The 17,214-nt window shown below is 35.5% G+C and overlaps 3 protein-coding genes across 3 annotated transcripts; 2 read left to right on the forward strand and 1 right to left on the reverse strand.

Moving 5' to 3' along the window:
* Positions 1–176: 176 nt before the first annotated feature.
* On the reverse strand, positions 177–5,268 carry cfap410 (cilia and flagella associated protein 410). The gene is made up of 7 exons (XM_028473632.1): positions 5,066–5,268; positions 3,894–3,912; positions 3,746–3,792; positions 3,239–3,468; positions 803–953; positions 628–727; positions 177–524 (listed from the first exon to the last, which is right to left on the reverse strand). The coding sequence occupies exons 1-7, from the start codon at positions 5,140–5,142 to the stop codon at positions 363–365; spliced, it is 786 nt and encodes a 261-aa protein (XP_028329433.1). The 5' UTR covers positions 5,143–5,268; the 3' UTR covers positions 177–362.
* Positions 5,269–5,514: 246 nt separating this feature from the next.
* On the forward strand, positions 5,515–8,320 carry rpl37a (ribosomal protein L37a). Its single transcript, XM_028473110.1, has 4 exons — positions 5,515–5,569; positions 6,437–6,565; positions 6,898–6,980; positions 8,153–8,320. The coding sequence occupies exons 1-4, from the start codon at positions 5,567–5,569 to the stop codon at positions 8,214–8,216; spliced, it is 279 nt and encodes a 92-aa protein (XP_028328911.1). The 5' UTR covers positions 5,515–5,566; the 3' UTR covers positions 8,217–8,320.
* A 2,717-nt stretch (positions 8,321–11,037) lies between these two features.
* Positions 11,038–17,086, forward strand: pecr (peroxisomal trans-2-enoyl-CoA reductase). The gene is made up of 8 exons (XM_028473082.1): positions 11,038–11,209; positions 13,339–13,472; positions 13,557–13,722; positions 14,632–14,713; positions 15,244–15,340; positions 15,428–15,538; positions 16,225–16,336; positions 16,573–17,086. Exons 1-8 carry the CDS (start codon positions 11,095–11,097, stop codon positions 16,653–16,655), a joined length of 900 nt encoding a protein of 299 aa, XP_028328883.1. The 5' UTR covers positions 11,038–11,094; the 3' UTR covers positions 16,656–17,086.
* The last annotated feature ends 128 nt before the right edge of the window (positions 17,087–17,214 follow it).

Raw genomic sequence — 17,214 nt, forward strand, 5'->3', positions numbered from 1 at the left:
TGCGAGTGTGGAAATAGGCTATATTTCCAAAACAGTTAAATTATTCCATGAATTTTCAAGACTGGAAAATCATTTTTTGAAATTCCCTGTTAAAAGAATCAGGATTCCAACCCTACTTAAGACAGTCCCATTATTGAACATCTATGTTAATCAAAACAGAAACTAAACAGCATTACTGCATTTAAGTACTTTAATTTGACAAAAAAAAAAAAATGTGGTACAAAACTTAGTTTCTATTCATGTATCAAAACAACAGACAGCTGAAGCACAAAGAAATAAGAAATGATGATGGTTTGAGATAATCAGGACCCAGGTGTGTGAGTTAAATAGTAAAGGTCGGTACGTTCCTAAACAGGTCAGTGCTAGATGTTGAGAACGTTGTGCATTTTCTGCTGTGAATCTGTGAGTGTTTGCGAGTCCATGGTGTAGGACTGGAGTCTGTTCTGTGTCGTGGTGTAAACAATGTGAAGCTCCTCTTCATCCAAGTCTCTCAAAAGCATCAGGATTGCATCAAGGGTGTGCGTCTGGAAATCAATATCCATCATTAATCCTCACACAATGAGAACATTTGAGTTCGGATTGAAATATTTCAAAGTTTGAATGTGCAACCAAATGGGAAAAAAATACCTTTTTCATTAGTGTTTTATCTTCTTTAGATGATGGGGAAGAAAGTAAGGTGAACTTGTCTCTAGAAAGAGGCTTCATACCCAACTGTTGTCTGATTTTACTGAAAAAAAAAACAGTTTAATATACTTTAAGTTGGACTCATTTCAGACTGGAATTTGTAGGTCAGTAGACCTACTTCGTCTCCACCATGTTGTAGTTCAGTGGGTCGTTTTCTGTCTCTGACTCAGTCAGCCCATTGGTAGAAAGCTGGTTCTGGAGACTTCCAGGGGGTGTGGTGACCTCTTCACCATCAACAAGAGCCTGTGCAACTTCATCCTCGGTCACCACTTCACACACAGGGAACACACACACATTAATAAACTGCTCAGAAGCTCAAACTACTGTGAGAAACACAATCACCAACCATGACCAGTTAAAAATAAATTAACCAATAACACATCGGGGTGACGTGGACCAGTTTCTGCTGTAGGTTAAGCTTCTCAGGCACAATTATATAGCTCATGAGTCAAACTCGAGGCCTGGGGGCCAAATCCGGCCCCTTACAGCAGTGCTTCCCAATCCTCTTTGGATCTTGACCCCATGTTGATATCACAATTTTTCCTGATGAGCCCAAAGACTTTTTTTTTCTTTCTAGAAATAGTTTTGATTACGTTTCTTACAGCGTTACAAATACAGAATTAGTGACAAATTGTGCCAGTTCAGATATTTTTATACTGCATTTTTTTAACCTAGATTAATATTTGCATTTATACAGGAAAAGTATAGAATACAGAATTTGAGATTGTGTATTTTCATTTTAAAAATAATATATTAAGAATTTTACCCCGCGACTCTGACAAACGGGAATAAGTGGGTGTGAAAATGGATGGAAGAATTTTAATCAGTATTTTTATTTTATCAATTACTAGACATTTCAGGTGACCCAATTAAATTCCAGGCAACCCCAAGGTTGAAAAACCGGGCTTTAGAGCATCTAAGTTAGCCCACAGGATAAACTAAAAATTACACACACAAAAAAAAACATTCTCAATGTGTAAATTACCAAATAATGAAATGTTGATCTCTCAATCTGTTCAACTTCAATTAAACTAACAGTATTTGCTGGGACTTGTTATTTTTCTGTGCCTTTATCACACAACTGCAGCGCTTTATAATTGTAATTAACAAAAGAACACTCTGATATTCTAAAATCCTGCAAATTCTTACAAATAATCCCACACAATTATTGTAAACTAGGGCTAGACGATAAGGACCAAAGTTCATATTGATTTTTATTGTCTCAAAATGGTTACATATGATATAAGAGTCAATATTTTAACTCAAAGTCATACCAGAAAAACAATTCATCTGGCTGATGAAAAATGCCACAAAAAGCTACACAATATGTGCCACTCGTGGCTTTTTCTCCTCTAAGGGACAGCATGTGTGAGTGAGTTCTGTAGTGTGGCTTGTTTTGGGGAAGGTCTGGGTTTTTCATGCTTTGGCAACTCCTAAAACAAGTATCTTAATACAAAATAGGTCATAAAATAAAACATTTGAGAAAGGCGTAGGCGATATTGTAATTTTCTATATTGCAAAAACGGGGAAGTGCAACCTAGGGCATAAAATATAGAAAATGCTAAATTTGACACTCCTGAGCTTTACTCTCCATGCAATAAGAAATGACCTTCTTAGAAAATATAGTCTATTAATGCATCAATTAATAGACACTAATCTTAGGGTGTAGAGTGCCTAAAATCTATAAACCTGCAATCCAGTTTAGTGAATACATTGAAGCATATATAATACAGTAAATGGTAATATTAAACACCAAATTTGTCCATCACAATCTTTGGTTGTCCTCTTTTTGACATCATCTCTGGCTTTGGAGCCAATTGTTTCCTTGTCTATATATACCAGTAGTTCCCATTTGGATTGTGTTGTTGTGTCATCGTATATATTTTCTTAGCTCTTCACTCGTCTCTGTCTTTTTCTGAAGAAATCCGTGTTCGAGACAGATAATTTTTTGGATCTGCTTGAGATTTCTCTTTGTTCCCTTATCTATCTATCTACAGGATAATGCAAGAAAGGTCTGTGTGTATGTGTGTGTGTGTGTGTGTGTTTGTGGAGCTATAATACACTAAACGAAAAAAATATAAAAATGAGTAAAAAAAAAACCAAACGTTTATCATGCACATGTACAAAAAAAAAAAAAAAAAAAAGTGAATGTAACCATGTCGAAAATAAACTGAATAAATAAATAAATAAATGTCCCATAAAATTAAACCAGGGAAATCACACACACTATTTTACTTTGCACCCACAAATATAGCCCTTTATAACACTACAGAGTGCAGAGTACGTACATCCAACTTTCAAACACATACTCATTTGGCCATAATTGACAACTCTACTTAAGCTCCTCCCACTATATGAATACATACTTCCGACGGGCACTGTACTAGTCTATGTATATGGAGCCATAGGTGATATAATATTTACATATTGCTTATGTAAATACTTGGAATTTGAACTCTAAAACTAAAATTTGAGGATGTCTCAAATTGTGACTTCCGGTCATTGGCGTACCCAAACAATCCAGGTATTATTGAGTAGGACAGTAATCTATTACCTTGATTATCTAGTTTCTGGAGGCGAGGCAGACAGCGCAGCACTGTGAGACGATACTGGCCCGGGTTCTCACCACAGCACGGATTCTCAGCCAACCAGAGCACCCTGAGCCGGGTCAGGGGACGCAGGTGGGACAGCTCAGACAGAGACTGGATCATGTTCCTCCTCAGGTAAAGCTCACTCAGAAACAGACATACTGACAGAGGCGCCAGAGACGAGATGCTGTTAACGCTGCAGGCAGCAAAAAAAATATATATGTTTTTAATGATTGTTAGTTTTTTTTTCAAGAGGCCAAATAATCTAGACTTTGTGCTTTTAGGACAGCAATGTATGAAATAAGTTGTTTTTTTTCCTGCATTGTGCTGTGGCCTTAACATGTTCCTCCTAAAAGATAACATTCTAGTCTTCATTATGTTGAAAACGTGGTGTAATCACCATGAGAGAGAGAGTGTGTGTGTGTGTGTGTGTGTGTGCGCGTGCGTGCGTGCGTGCGTTACAGCACACGAACCTCAGTGTCAGCACCTCAATATTGGGCATCTGTGTGAGGATGGAAATCTGAAAAGAAACAATTTCATTCAATTTCTACTCAAAACAGATTAAAAACTATCCTGAATATTGGAAATATTTTTGGATGCTTTTGAAGATTGACTACTTACATCAGTAACTTTGCATCCCCTGTGCAAAAAAAAAAAGAAAAAAAGAAACACACACAAAACATGTCATTTTACTCCAAATTTTATACGTGAAATACGTTTCTCTGTGTTGTGCTTGTTTTGTAAACAATATTGTGCATTGACTTATCAGAATTTTTTTAAAAGTTGTATTACTAAGTGTAGCTTTCACAATACAATGCATTTGTCATGTGTAACAACTAACAGAAGTAATGGATTACAAGTACTACGTTACTGTAACTGAGTTGCTTTTGTGAGTACTTGTACTTTTATCAGTCATTTTACTTGTACTTAAATACCTTTTAAAAGAATAAAGTAAATTGCTACATTTCTACACCCAACCCTTCTTCCTGAGTAAAATATTATTTTTTTGTTTTAAAATGATCAACAGAGATTGTGAAACTACAAAAAAAAAATAAAAAAAAATTAAACGACCAGACGACAAACAAATGCATCACATCAAAGCCGACCAATCAGAATAAATGTAATGCACCACGCCAAAACAGCATTGAATGCTGGTTATTTTCTCAGTTTTAGAGTTCATAAATGTAGCTTTACTTAGAAACTGATATTTATTTTTATTATATTTTGAGCTTAATTAATTGGTGTTGTTTAATTAGAAAAAATAATTGTATGTTTTGACAAACCTTTTATTTTATACAGATGCCTTTGTGGAAAACAAACTTCCAATTGTGCAAGGGAACCGTGGCAAGATTCATTACCAAAAATAAACATGTGGGGGGGGGTTACTTCGAGTAATATTTATTTTAGCTACTTTCTACTTGAGTATTTTATGTATAGCTTACTTGTAATTTAGTACAATTTCAATCAAAGAACAATACTTCTACTTGAGTAGGATAGATCAGTACTTTTTACACCTCTACAGAAGGCAGTGGACAAATAATGACAATAAATGTAATCACTAGATTTCTATATAAAGCTGGAAAATGGTTCAATGAATAATGAAAAGAACAATATACAGTATATTAGATTGAATGAAATGTGCTGACGCTATGAGGCAAACAAAGACTTTTACTCTGAAAGATGCAGTATTTATACATCGTGTACATCGTTCAGGCCAAGCTAAATCTTTTGACAGAACAATAAAGAACCCCGGGCCTTATATTTCACACCACTGATCTGATGAAGACACTTACCAGCAGTTCAATTTCTTGACGCTCTGAAAATCGGAGGCTTTGGCCTTAGCCAGGACCAGTTTCCGGGTTAACTTCATGGCATGACAATAAGATTAAGCGTATAAAACACACAATCTTAGATAAACTGTACAGTTTGCATTAAAAAGCTCGCATTAAAGTCGTCGCCCATGGACAAACAATTCAATTTAGCTAGTGACGTGCTACGTCACTACGCATGCGCGTATCCAACCAGGCGTCCTTAGTAACAGTTTGTTTAGCTTGTCTCATAATCCAATAAATGCGTTTTTAACCATTGTATGTTTTGCTATTAATCAATAAAAAAATAAAAAAATACGGGTGTTAATCAGTGTAGTTTATTAAAAGCTGCATATATAATGTGCAGCCGTAGCCCTGCCTTTCCTATAAACAAACTCCGAGTCCCACAATGCAATACAAACTAGTGAGTAAATTGCGCCTGCGCACTATGCACTCTCTCTTTGGACCTACGTCTCCACTGAAACGATGGTGAGGAATCGTAGTTCCCTTTACAATCCACGTCAATCTAACTGTTTTCATGCCATGAATAACAAAATTACGCCTTGAATCGGGTTGTGGTCACACTGAATGCCAGATTAAACCCTTAATTGTTGAAGATGAGTTGATATTTTGAGTTAAAACGATGTTTGTATAACAAGCGGGAGCAGTAATGGCTGCGAGATTAGCATTACGTGCTAACTCATCCGGCCCGGCTTAGCTATTTGTTAGCTATTTATACTCTTCAGCAACACTGGTTGTTGATATAATACAACATCATATATATATATATATATAACGTGTTCATATTTTCACGATTCATTATGGTCACATATGGACTTTACAATAATGTACATTTTAAATTTACAAGCAGTCCAGTGGCTAGCTGTAAAACCAGTTTAAGGGAACCGCTGGTGTTTACTACACACACCAATCTTAACTTTTTTTGTATATACTGACAGATCTACACGTAAACAAGCAATGTATGTCCTAATGTTCAGTGTGAACTTCTTTTTTAGTTTTTGCTTGAACTGAATCCCAATTTGTTTTTTATTCAACTTTCCCCATTGGAATGAATGGAGTTACACATTCAACAATGTGATAAATACACATTTTGCTTTAGTCTACGTTCAGGTTGTCACAGTAAGATCTTTCATTATTAATTTTTTTCCATAACAATGCATGGGTGCGGATTTCTCTTAGCTGAGGTGAAATGTGTAAAATCCAGACAGTATTTGTATGAGAAGTATAATGAATTGTGAATAATTGATCATAAAGTTCCGTAAATTGTTCTGTGTGATTGTACTTTAAGCTAGTATCATTTGAAATGTCTAAACGTCTTATTATTCTGTTTAACAGGCCAAGCGCACCAAGAAGGTGGGGATTGTTGGCAAATATGGCACGCGTTACGGCGCGTCGCTGAGGAAGATGGTGAAGAAGATTGAAATCTCCCAGCATGCCAAGTACACCTGCTCATTCTGTGGCAAGGTGAGTCAGCATAAAAATAAATAAATGAGCTAAAATACAGCTGACGGAACTTTACGTCAAGTGGTGCACCCATCACGTGACCTAAATATAAATAAAGTCCAATTACGTTTAACGTCTCCATAGTCACGGCCAAAAAAAAAGCCCAATATGGGTGTAGTCAAGGCAGGAAAACTGTGTAGGCCTCCTGTCTGCAGTGTAACTCAGTTTAGACCCAATTATAGCTGACAAGTTATTAATATTTCCTGTTTTGATCAACAAAGATTGATGTCACCCTTGATAATTTTCTATTTATTTTAACTTTACATTTTTGTTGATCTTATGTATCCTTATAGACCAAGATGAAGAGGAGGGCTGTTGGCATCTGGCACTGTGGGTCCTGCAGAAAGACTGTGGCCGGTGGCGCCTGGACTTACAAGTAAGTTCTTGTTTTTTTTTGTTTTTTTTTTTTTTAAATTATCTTCATTAATTTGCTAATGCCAACATCTCTATTGAGCTTCCTGCTGAACAGCCACACTGATTAATTTCCCAGTAGCTTGTTATTCTAATAATGAAAAGTGCATTGATGTAAATGTGTCTTTTGTTTTTTTTTTTGTTTTTTTGCATCAAATGCAGCAGCTTAGTCTGCACAGTAGGTTTAAAACAGTGGTTCCCAAACAGGGATACAGGAGCACATTGCAGGGCGTACTCTGAAAGATTTAACAATTGGTTTAAAAATAACCTATAGGTGTCCATAGGTTGTTGTTTTTTTTATTTTTTAGGTTTTTATTTTGTTGTTTGAGAAATCACCTCAAACTATCAGTATTATTGCTCAATAAAATACAAAATGTTCTTGTAATTTATTGGAAAAAAGTTATTTTATTTGCATGTTTTTGCATCATTTTATCACACTTCTGACAATAGGAGAAAATAATTAACTACATTTTACAAAGAAGACCGTATTTCCTTACTATTGAAGTATTCACATAAAAGTTGCATGGTATTTTTTTAAAAATAAATTCCACTTATTGTTTGTAATTTGTAGATTCAGCCAATGTTCTGGACACCGTTAAAGGTTTAGGAGATCCCACTGTTCCACAAATAAAAAAGCATGTTAAATTATGGAGGAGGTAGTTAAGAGCGGGTACACATGGTTTGACAAAATGCAAATGGGGCACACGGGACAAAAGATTGGGTACCACTGAGTTTAAAGCATGTGTATTGGAACTGTCTTATTTTTTTCATAGCTTAGTGAACAACTGTGTGGTTTTCATTCAGAATAAGAACTTTTGAGGTTTTTGCTTGTTTCAAACGTGTATTGTTTAATTAGTAGCTGTTAATTTTTGTTGTCAGTAACAATCTTTTAGGAGCTGAAAAGCCTTCCATTTATATTTGTTTTTCATCTGAATTTGTGTCCTCTCTGATTTTTATGCAAAACAAAAAAGTATATTTTAGGAATCCATTGCATGTAAAAAATAAGGATTTTATTTATTAATTTTTGTTAACAACTCTTAATTCTACACAAACTGGTGATTAATCACTCAATTCCTGTTTTTGTGATTGATTTTTCAGCAGCTGTATTGATTTTGTCTTTTTTTTTTTTTTTTGTAGCACAACTTCTGCTGTCACAGTCAAGTCTGCAATCAGGAGGCTCAAGGAGTTGAAGGACCAGTAAACCAGTGCGCCGTGATCACTGGTGGAGTTGGGACTTTTGTTTATTATAATTTAACCAACCTGGACTTGGCCTCAGCATCCAACAATAAAGCAGTCTGGAATGGAGTGTTTGGTGTTTGTTTGTCTGATATAGATATTAAACATAGACTGATCAGCATCACAGTTGGTGTGGGTTTGTAATAAAACCAGTGCCACTGACACAATAGCTCAGGTCCATTTTTACAAGAGGTTTGGTTTGGTTTTCCTCTCAATCATAGTTGTATTTAACATCTAATATATAATTGAATCATATAATTACCAAATACATATTTCTGTATGTTCACTGACTTCTGATGCTTTTAATTGATTCATTCATAGAAAAATGTTATAATGCACTTTAGGGGTGTTGGAAAAAAATCAATTTGGCGATATTACGTCATGTGATTCTCGGATCGATTCCAAATGCATCCATTTTTATTTTATTTTTTTTTTTAATTTAGAAAACTTTTTTCCCACCTTTATTTAACCAGGGAAGTGCGCTGAAACCTGGGCATGTTGACCAGCTTGTTTTTTTTTTTTTTTTTTTTTAATGAAATCTAAAGAAAGTACTAACTTTCTGCATTTATTTGTTCTAGGCTCATACCTCAGTTAAGTTGCACTAAAGTCAAAGTTGGTTTAAAAGCCACAGGCAGATTGTATGTTATGTTTTTTATTTTAAGTTGACGCATGGCATGTTTTGAGTGTAAAATATGTCAAAATACGTTTCATACATAATGTTCTCTTGAAGGTGTACACATTTACAGATTAGTTGTCATATATATAAAAAAAAAATCGCAATAATCGCCTTATACTTTAATATTGGAATATAATGTATCGTATTGTGACCAATGTATCGGATACGAATTGTACACACCTAATGCAGATTAACCCCCATTTAATTTCAATTTCTAATTTGTTGGACAGCATATTTTGAGCTTGTGTGGGGGGTTTAACGTTTGGGTGGGAAAAGGCACATTATTATCCCTGTTACAAAGTGTGAAAGGGGACGTAGGTTTGAGCTCCGTCCATCTGAGTTAAAGGTGACAGCTTTTCTCAGAAACTTTAAGATAGGATAACTACATTTGGTGTGTGGCTTCAGGGTATCAATACCTTGATGGAGTTCGAAAATGAGAAGGACGCTATTATTTTTTGGGGAGTTATTGCTCTTCAGTTTTTTTTTACTCTGTTCCAGGTATCTTCAAAGGATGCAGCTTTTCTTAAAAACCATTTAGGATAGTTGTTTTATATTCTGATGTGATAATATTTTCTTATGTAAACATCTAAGTTTTTAGATTTAGGACATTTAGGAAAAGGTTGTGAGTTCAAATAACAACCAATCTGGTGGGGGATGTTGACGGTCTTCTTGTTTGTTTTAAAATGACTAAATCTAAACTGATTAACTCAGGTCTTGTCTCTGTTTCAACACATCCAGGAATGTGTTGTTTCTGTAGCTCCACAGAAGGCCTGATACTGTCCTCTATTAATCATGTAAGGTTTCATATACATGTTGCATATTAATTAGCCTATTTTAATCTAGTACGTTTTAGTGAAAATCATATCAGCATTCCATTTTTAGTGAGCCCTCTCTTGATCAGGTTCATGTCATCTATCCAACTTGGAATACACGCCGTGACACATGGTGAACAGAACAGGGAGCACCTCCATTGATTGGTACACACTATTCTGCTTTTAAAACAAATTTCAAAAGGTTCAAATCAATAACCTGTGCTACGTCACTGTCAATGCATTAAAAAACACAAATCTTAAACCATTGAACCACATTTAAAGCTGTGGAATGCTGGGCTTGTTGTAAAGATGGTAAATCGGAAAGTAGTTTTGTATAAACGTCTTACATCTTAGACCAACCTGAACATAGGCACTCCTACAAGTAGCGTTACTAATAAATGACCTGATTCACTGTAAATGTCTAAGTCTTATGAATCAAAGTAATACCAGAAAAATAGCTTTTACTACAGAAAAAAAAACTTGGTGCAATTATCAGTCAATATTTACCATAAAATTAACTGCCAGTTGACATTGATACTGTTTTTTTCCACTGACATTGAAATTAATGTGTTGGTACAACATTAAAAATGAATAATGTACTTTTTCTATTACCAGTGGGGCATCACATGTTTAAGTTTAACCTTATTTCTATGTAAATATATCATGTTCACTAAAATCAGGTTGGGAAGGGGCTTAATCTATATAATGGTATTGTTGATATCAGGAATTTAGTGTTAGACAATATTGGCAATAAACTAATAACTATAAAAATTAAATAAAATTCCAACATAATTATTTTAAATCCTACATGCAAGGGTGTAAATTTTATGCTCATTGTGACATTATTGCTCAATGACGATCAAGCCAACAATGAATGAATATTTTATGAAGGTAGATTTTTGTCTTTATTATTCAATCAAAAAAAAAAAAAAAAACATTTCAATAAAAAATAAATCACTTCAATCAAAAATAAATATTTTCAAACAAAGAAAAACGTGTTCAAATGCCAAAAATATTTGATACCCAAATAATTAATTTGTACGCGTTTTTTCTTTGATTTAAAATATTCATTTTTGATTGAAGTAAGCTTTTTTTTTTTTATTACATTTTTTTATTTTTATTTTGAAGAATTACCAAATTGGATTTAGATCATTTAAAGAAAAATTGCGCCAGTTGTTCCGAGATTCTGACAGACATATTTAACACTTCATGCAACATTTTACATTGAAACTGTTAATTTATTCAGCGCAACATTACAAAACATTCACTCATGAACTCTGAGCCACAGTGACATTAATCTACCAGCAGAGGGCGCTGTTAGGGCACAGTTATCTCTCCTCTGTCCAGTAACAAGAATGGCGGCGGTTACAAGCGTCTTCCGTCCGGGGCTTTTTAATCACAAAGTGGCGATAGTGACCGGTGGAGGGACTGGGATCGGTAAAGCCATCTCCTCAGAGCTGCTGGAGCTCGGTAGGTCATATTCACACACATGTTGGAGGTTGTTTTAGGACTTTCTACACGGACAGGTCACTGACGTGAACTTAGACACAGATACACTCTCAGTTTAAACCTGGATATCAGGATAAACATTAACTCTGAATTCAGATTATTAATGCATTTTTACCTCCACCAAATGCATGGGTTGGTCTCACAGCTCAGTTTCTCCTTTATGTTTGTAATATACTACTTTATATTCCTCAACAAAGCCTTAGTATTATAATATGCTGTTAGACTTTCACTAACTAAGGAATCAGAATCACTTTATTTATCCCAGATGGTTACTTTGTTACAGAGGCTTGAGAAATATTATAAATAAAAAGATGAAACACTAAACAAGAAAAGGAAGAAATGAGAAAGAAAACGTACATATTAAGTAGTGTGTGTATGTGTGTGTGTATATATATATATATATAAAATTAAAAAAAAACTGTTACGGATTAAATCTAAACCCTGAATGAAAATACATTAAAGCTGGGGTACTCAAATTATTTTCTTTAATTAAAAAAAAAAAAAAAAAATCTTATTAGCATCATATTGTAATATCTTAAAAGTAATCATTTGTGAAAAAATCTTACGTCTGCGTAGGGATATAAATGTAAACACGACGCTGTTTGTGCTATGCGCAGACTTTTTGTACGATAAAGGTAGGCCTCGTCTATCTGACATTATTCGGTCAACTGCATTCCTTTCAGGTTAAAAAAAAAAAGGTTTAAAAGCATTAAAAAAAAATACAATATATAAAATACTTGTATTTATGCACTCAAATTGTATTTTATTTTTAATTTATTTTTTAAACATTACTTATCTGTAATTTCTTTTAAGTTTCAAAATATCATGTAGTGTGACTGTCTGGCCACAACTGCACTTTACCCCCTGTTGTTTATTATTGTTCTCTATGAAATTTCAATTCAATTATATTTTTAGTTTCTTCATAATATTCATGCAAACTGTGCCTGATGATGCCCATTTTATGAGATATCATGCAGTGAAAATCCTTATTCGTCATTGACCCATATATGTATGTGTGTGTGTGTGTGTGTGTGTGTGTATATATATATATATATATATATATATTAGAGATGTAACGATTAATCGTAAGGCAGTTAAAAATCGATTCATAGGTATCGCGGTTGATATCGATTTTCTGAAAATTGAACCGCAGTACTTTTTTTAACCAGCAGAGGGCGCTATCCACAAGTGTAGGCGGCGGGCGGAGTCTGCTAATACTTTCTTTCTGGCCCCCTTCTAATCTTAAATATGTTAATAAATGATTCATTACCCCTTAAGCACCGAAAGAATATCTGTAATATTACTTGAATATCTGTAAAAGTCACGTTTTTCTATTAGCTCTGTCTGCTAGCATAGCTTCTCTTCTTCACTGCAAGATATCTGCATGCCAACCGACCACTGTGTTACCAGCGCCCTCTGCTGGTCCAAACAAATATGACGTAAATCAGTGCAATGACGGTTTTTTATTTAATTTTTTTTAAGTCCAATTGTTAAGGCACAAAATACATATTCAGTTGAACTTTTAAAAGAAAAAGAACTATTATGCAGTTTTGCATTGTTTATTATAGAACCAGAATTTAAATTAATAGGCTTCATTTTCATTTGTATTATTCCTTTAATTATTTCATTCAAGATTTATTTTTAGTTAAATTGCATTGTTTTGAATAGTTTATCAAGGGATTCTTTTGACAATGAAAAATAAAAGGAAAATAGTACTGTATTTTCTAGTTTTTTTCCCAAAAAAAAAAATTTGTCTACAGTCCCATTTTGTAAAATAAATCGCGAGAGAATCGTATCGTGAACCCAGCATCGTGAATCGAATCGTATCGGGAGTTGAGTGAATCGTTACATCTCAAATATATATATATATATATATATATATATATATATATACACTAAGTGACTTTCAGTTTACGGATGGACTCATTAGTACCTAATAATGAATGATTATAAAATGTCTTAATTCCTTACTGGTCCAATATAAACAGACAAAGATCAAACATCTGATAACAATAATAATAACAGAAAACACTTAAAAAATGTAAAAAAAAAAAGGCTCTTGTGTCTGACATGGTTTGAATATCTTTCAGGTTGCAGTGTGGTGATCTCCAGCAGGAAGGCAGAAAAGTTGGAAGCTGCAGCTCAGGAAATGAGACAGAAAATCCCTCCATCCAGCCCTGCCATTGTAACTCCTCTAACCTGTAACATCCGCAGTGAAGATGATGTGAGCATCTGTTTCCTGTGTATGCTGTCAGTGCTTCTAATATTTAATATTTAGTGATAGTAATTCTTATCCTCTGTGCTGCAGGTGAAAGCTCTTGTGTCGTCTGTTCTGAATAAGTACGGACGAATTGACTTTCTGGTAAATAACGGTGGAGGTCAGTTCACCAGCCCAGCAGAGAACATGTCCTCTAAAGGCTGGAATGCAGTGATAGACACCAACCTAACGGGGACCTTCCACTGCTGCAAGGAGGGTGAGACGCTCACGTTTATAGTCTGAGATCTTTCCTACGCCTGAGGAATTTATTTTAAGACGACGTTAATAAAACTGTCTGGGTCTGTGTTTGAAATCGCATACTAGCGTACTACTCCTCCTACTAGCGTACTACTCCTCCTACTAGCGTACTACTCCTCCTACTAGCGTACTACTCCTCCTACTAGCGTACTACTCCTCCTGCTAGCGTACTACTCCTCCTGCTAGCGTACTACTCCTCCTGCTAGCGTACTACTCCTCCTGCTAGCGTTCTACTCCTCCTGCTAGCGTTCTACTCCTCCTGCTAACGTTCTACTCCTCCTGCTAGCGTTCTACTCCTCCTGCTAACGTTCTACTCCTCCTGCTAGCGTACTACTCCTCCTGCTAGCGTACTACTCCTCCTGCTAGCGTTCTACTCCTCCTGCTAGCGTTCTACTCCTCCTGCTAACGTTCCGCTATTCCTCCTAACGTACTACTACTCATACTAATGTACTACTCCTACTAAGTCTGATGTCAAAATGAGTATGTAGTGCAGTTGTTCTCAACCTTTTTTGTAACGTGACTCCATTTGTCGGCATGAAATGTGTTTTCTGCGAATTTTATGGATCAAATGAGCACATGTTGATATTCTACTTGGTCACTTTCTCGCTTAAAATCCTTTCAGAACTTTCAAAGGTGTCGAATCATCTGCTTCAAGTTTTTGTCGTTGCAGGTTTGAAATGCATCTTGGGAAACTTGGAAGTATACTTCAGTGTGAATGGTCACCATACTAATAGTATTTAGTAGTAGACAGTATATACTAATTGAGTGTGTGGTGTATAGTACTTTAGTATGCGATTTGGAACACAGCCTGGGTGTGTCAGCGCAGCGTCATTGTTCTGTCTTACTGTAACACCTCTTATCTTCTCAGTCTACTCTGCGTGGATGAAGCAGCACGGAGGTGTGATCATCAACATCATCGCTGACATGTGGAAGGGTTTCCCAGGCATGGCGTAAGAAGTTCCTTCCTCTGGGTCCAGACAGTTGTCTACACCAGACATAGGCAAATGGCAGCCCGGGGGCCATGTGCACCCTTCTGTCTAATTTTGTTCGGCCCCCCGAATTGAATGTACAAAATAACTCCAAACACAAAAGATGCACAAAATGACAGCAAAAACCACCAAGATCACTACGAAAATTGACAAGAATGAAAAGACATACATATATATTCAAAATAACAACTCAAATTTACAAAAATACTCAGAAGACACACAAGACCATGACAAAATAAGAGAAATTTAAAAAAAATTACAACAATACAAGAAGACCAAACCCATTGGTTTTTTCCTGAATTAATAATCACATTGGTCGTTATTCTAAATGCTGATATGGATGGTTGATCATGTGGCCCTCGGAGCAGAAAATCACAAGATCACATTTTTGTGGCCCCTGCTGTGATCGTAGTTGCCTTTGTCTGGTCTAAACCCTGACCCACTAAATGGATTAATTACCTCTTCTTTTTTTTTTTTTTTCAATCTTCTAGGCACACAGGAGCAGCAAGGTCAGCAGTGGACAATCTAACCAAGAGTCTGTCTATAGAATGGGCAGCTTCTGGTGTGCGGGTCAATGCTGTGGCTCCTGTACGCATGCACAGAGGATGAGTATTGTAAAATGAATGTTTTTCAATAGCGCGTGACCTTGATTCTGCTTTACATGTTTAATTACAGGGTACAATTTTTTCTAAAACTGCAATGGATAATTACAAGGAGCTCGGACCGCTTCTTTTCACGAAAAGTGCTAAGTTTAACCTCGCCAAGAGGTTAGGAGTACCTGAGGAGGTGGGTAAATATCACAATTAGTATCAGTTTTATTGCCAGGTATAGTTTAAACCACTGATTCTCAACTGGTAGGTCACGGACCTGTACTGGGTGGGTCGCGGACAGCTGGTCAAAAATAAATAAATACATAATGTCTCATGTTGGACTTGTCTTTTGACAGGCATGCTATGAAATGCGTGTTGCACAGGAAAATATATAGATTTATGTTTTAAAAAAAGATATGTTTGTTTTTCAACAGCTATTTTTGAAAATCTACATTTAATTGGTTGAATTCTTAAAAAAAAAAAAATGCATCGCGATTTAATGGCCATGGCAAAATGTGGGTCCCAGGATGAGACCAGTAGAGAACCCCTGGTTTAAACAATACGAGGAATTTGTTTTGGTGGGATTGGTGCAACAATACAAAGAAAATGATTAGACCTTTGGTATTGGTTGTGCAAATTCAAATCAATCCTTTATTTTAGTCAGAGAGTAGAGGCCGCGTATTTGTCACTAGGATTCGTAAAGAAATACACACTCGATATTTAAATGTTGTCAGAAAAAGAAGAAAGAAAAGCCAAAAATTCTTTCTGAAATCTTATAACTTTAAATACTCAGTATGAATTTGTTGGGCGTTTGTGCTTGTTTCTTAGTTCTACACTCATTGGTGTGTGTATTTGACTAATATTTCCACCTTTTTTGTTCAGATCTCTTCAGCAGTGTGCTTCCTTCTGTCTCCTGCTGCTTCTTACATCTCTGGAGCAACACTGAGAGTCGATGCAGGACAAAGTCTGTACCACTCCATGTGGGAGGTACCAGGTGAGTGCACACCTGTTTCCTGTACCAAATGTAGCCTAAAATAATTTTTGTTTTAATGTTTTTTAATAGCATACTTTCTGCAAATTATATATATTTCTTTCTGTAGGACTTTGGCCTATTCATGGTTTTTATTAATGGCCTTTATTCTTGATGCAACAGCAACTTTTACTGTGTATCTGCATGACAGTGTTTCTATCACTGCCCAGTGAAATATTTTTCTGTGTTTGTTTTCTAAGATCACAATGCATGGCCGCAGGCTCCAGAGGGTGAGAATCTAGACGCTCTGAGGGAAGTACTCAATCCGAAAAGCAAACTTTAAAAACCTTCTGAATTGACACGACGGGTTCAGTCACAGAAAAAGGAGCCATCATTGCCTGTAGAGAAAAGTTTGTATTCAATGTGTGATTTGTTCTGTAAATTATGTAACAATTATATTGCATCTTTGCACCTAGAGTGTGTAGTTTGAAAAATAAAATAAAAAATAGCATTGTTTTATTAATAATATGGATTATTCACCAAGTTATTTTTGGTAAATTCCTCGTGTATATTTGTATTGTGCAAAGTCATTTGTTCATTTTTCTGATTTTGATGTTGATTTGTGTTCTGTCAGTGTATATTTTGAAGTGCACACTTTTAGCAAACTTTATAACATTAAATTATCTAAATGATTTACGATACTGGTGGTAAATGCCTGCGCTTTGGTCAAAGGACGGACAAATGCTCTGAGAATAAAGTATTGGACTGGTTTTACCTGTTTTTGTGTGGCTTTTATACAGCAGCAGTTGCGCTTGAGAACTGTGTGTCAGCTAATATTATTAAACCTAATGCTAGATCAGTGGTTCCCAACCTTTTTCAGATCGTGAACGGAACCCATTTTT

This window comes from Gouania willdenowi, chromosome 17, assembly GCF_900634775.1.
Source record: "Gouania willdenowi chromosome 17, fGouWil2.1, whole genome shotgun sequence".
Lineage (NCBI taxonomy): Eukaryota > Metazoa > Chordata > Actinopteri > Blenniiformes > Gobiesocidae > Gouania > Gouania willdenowi.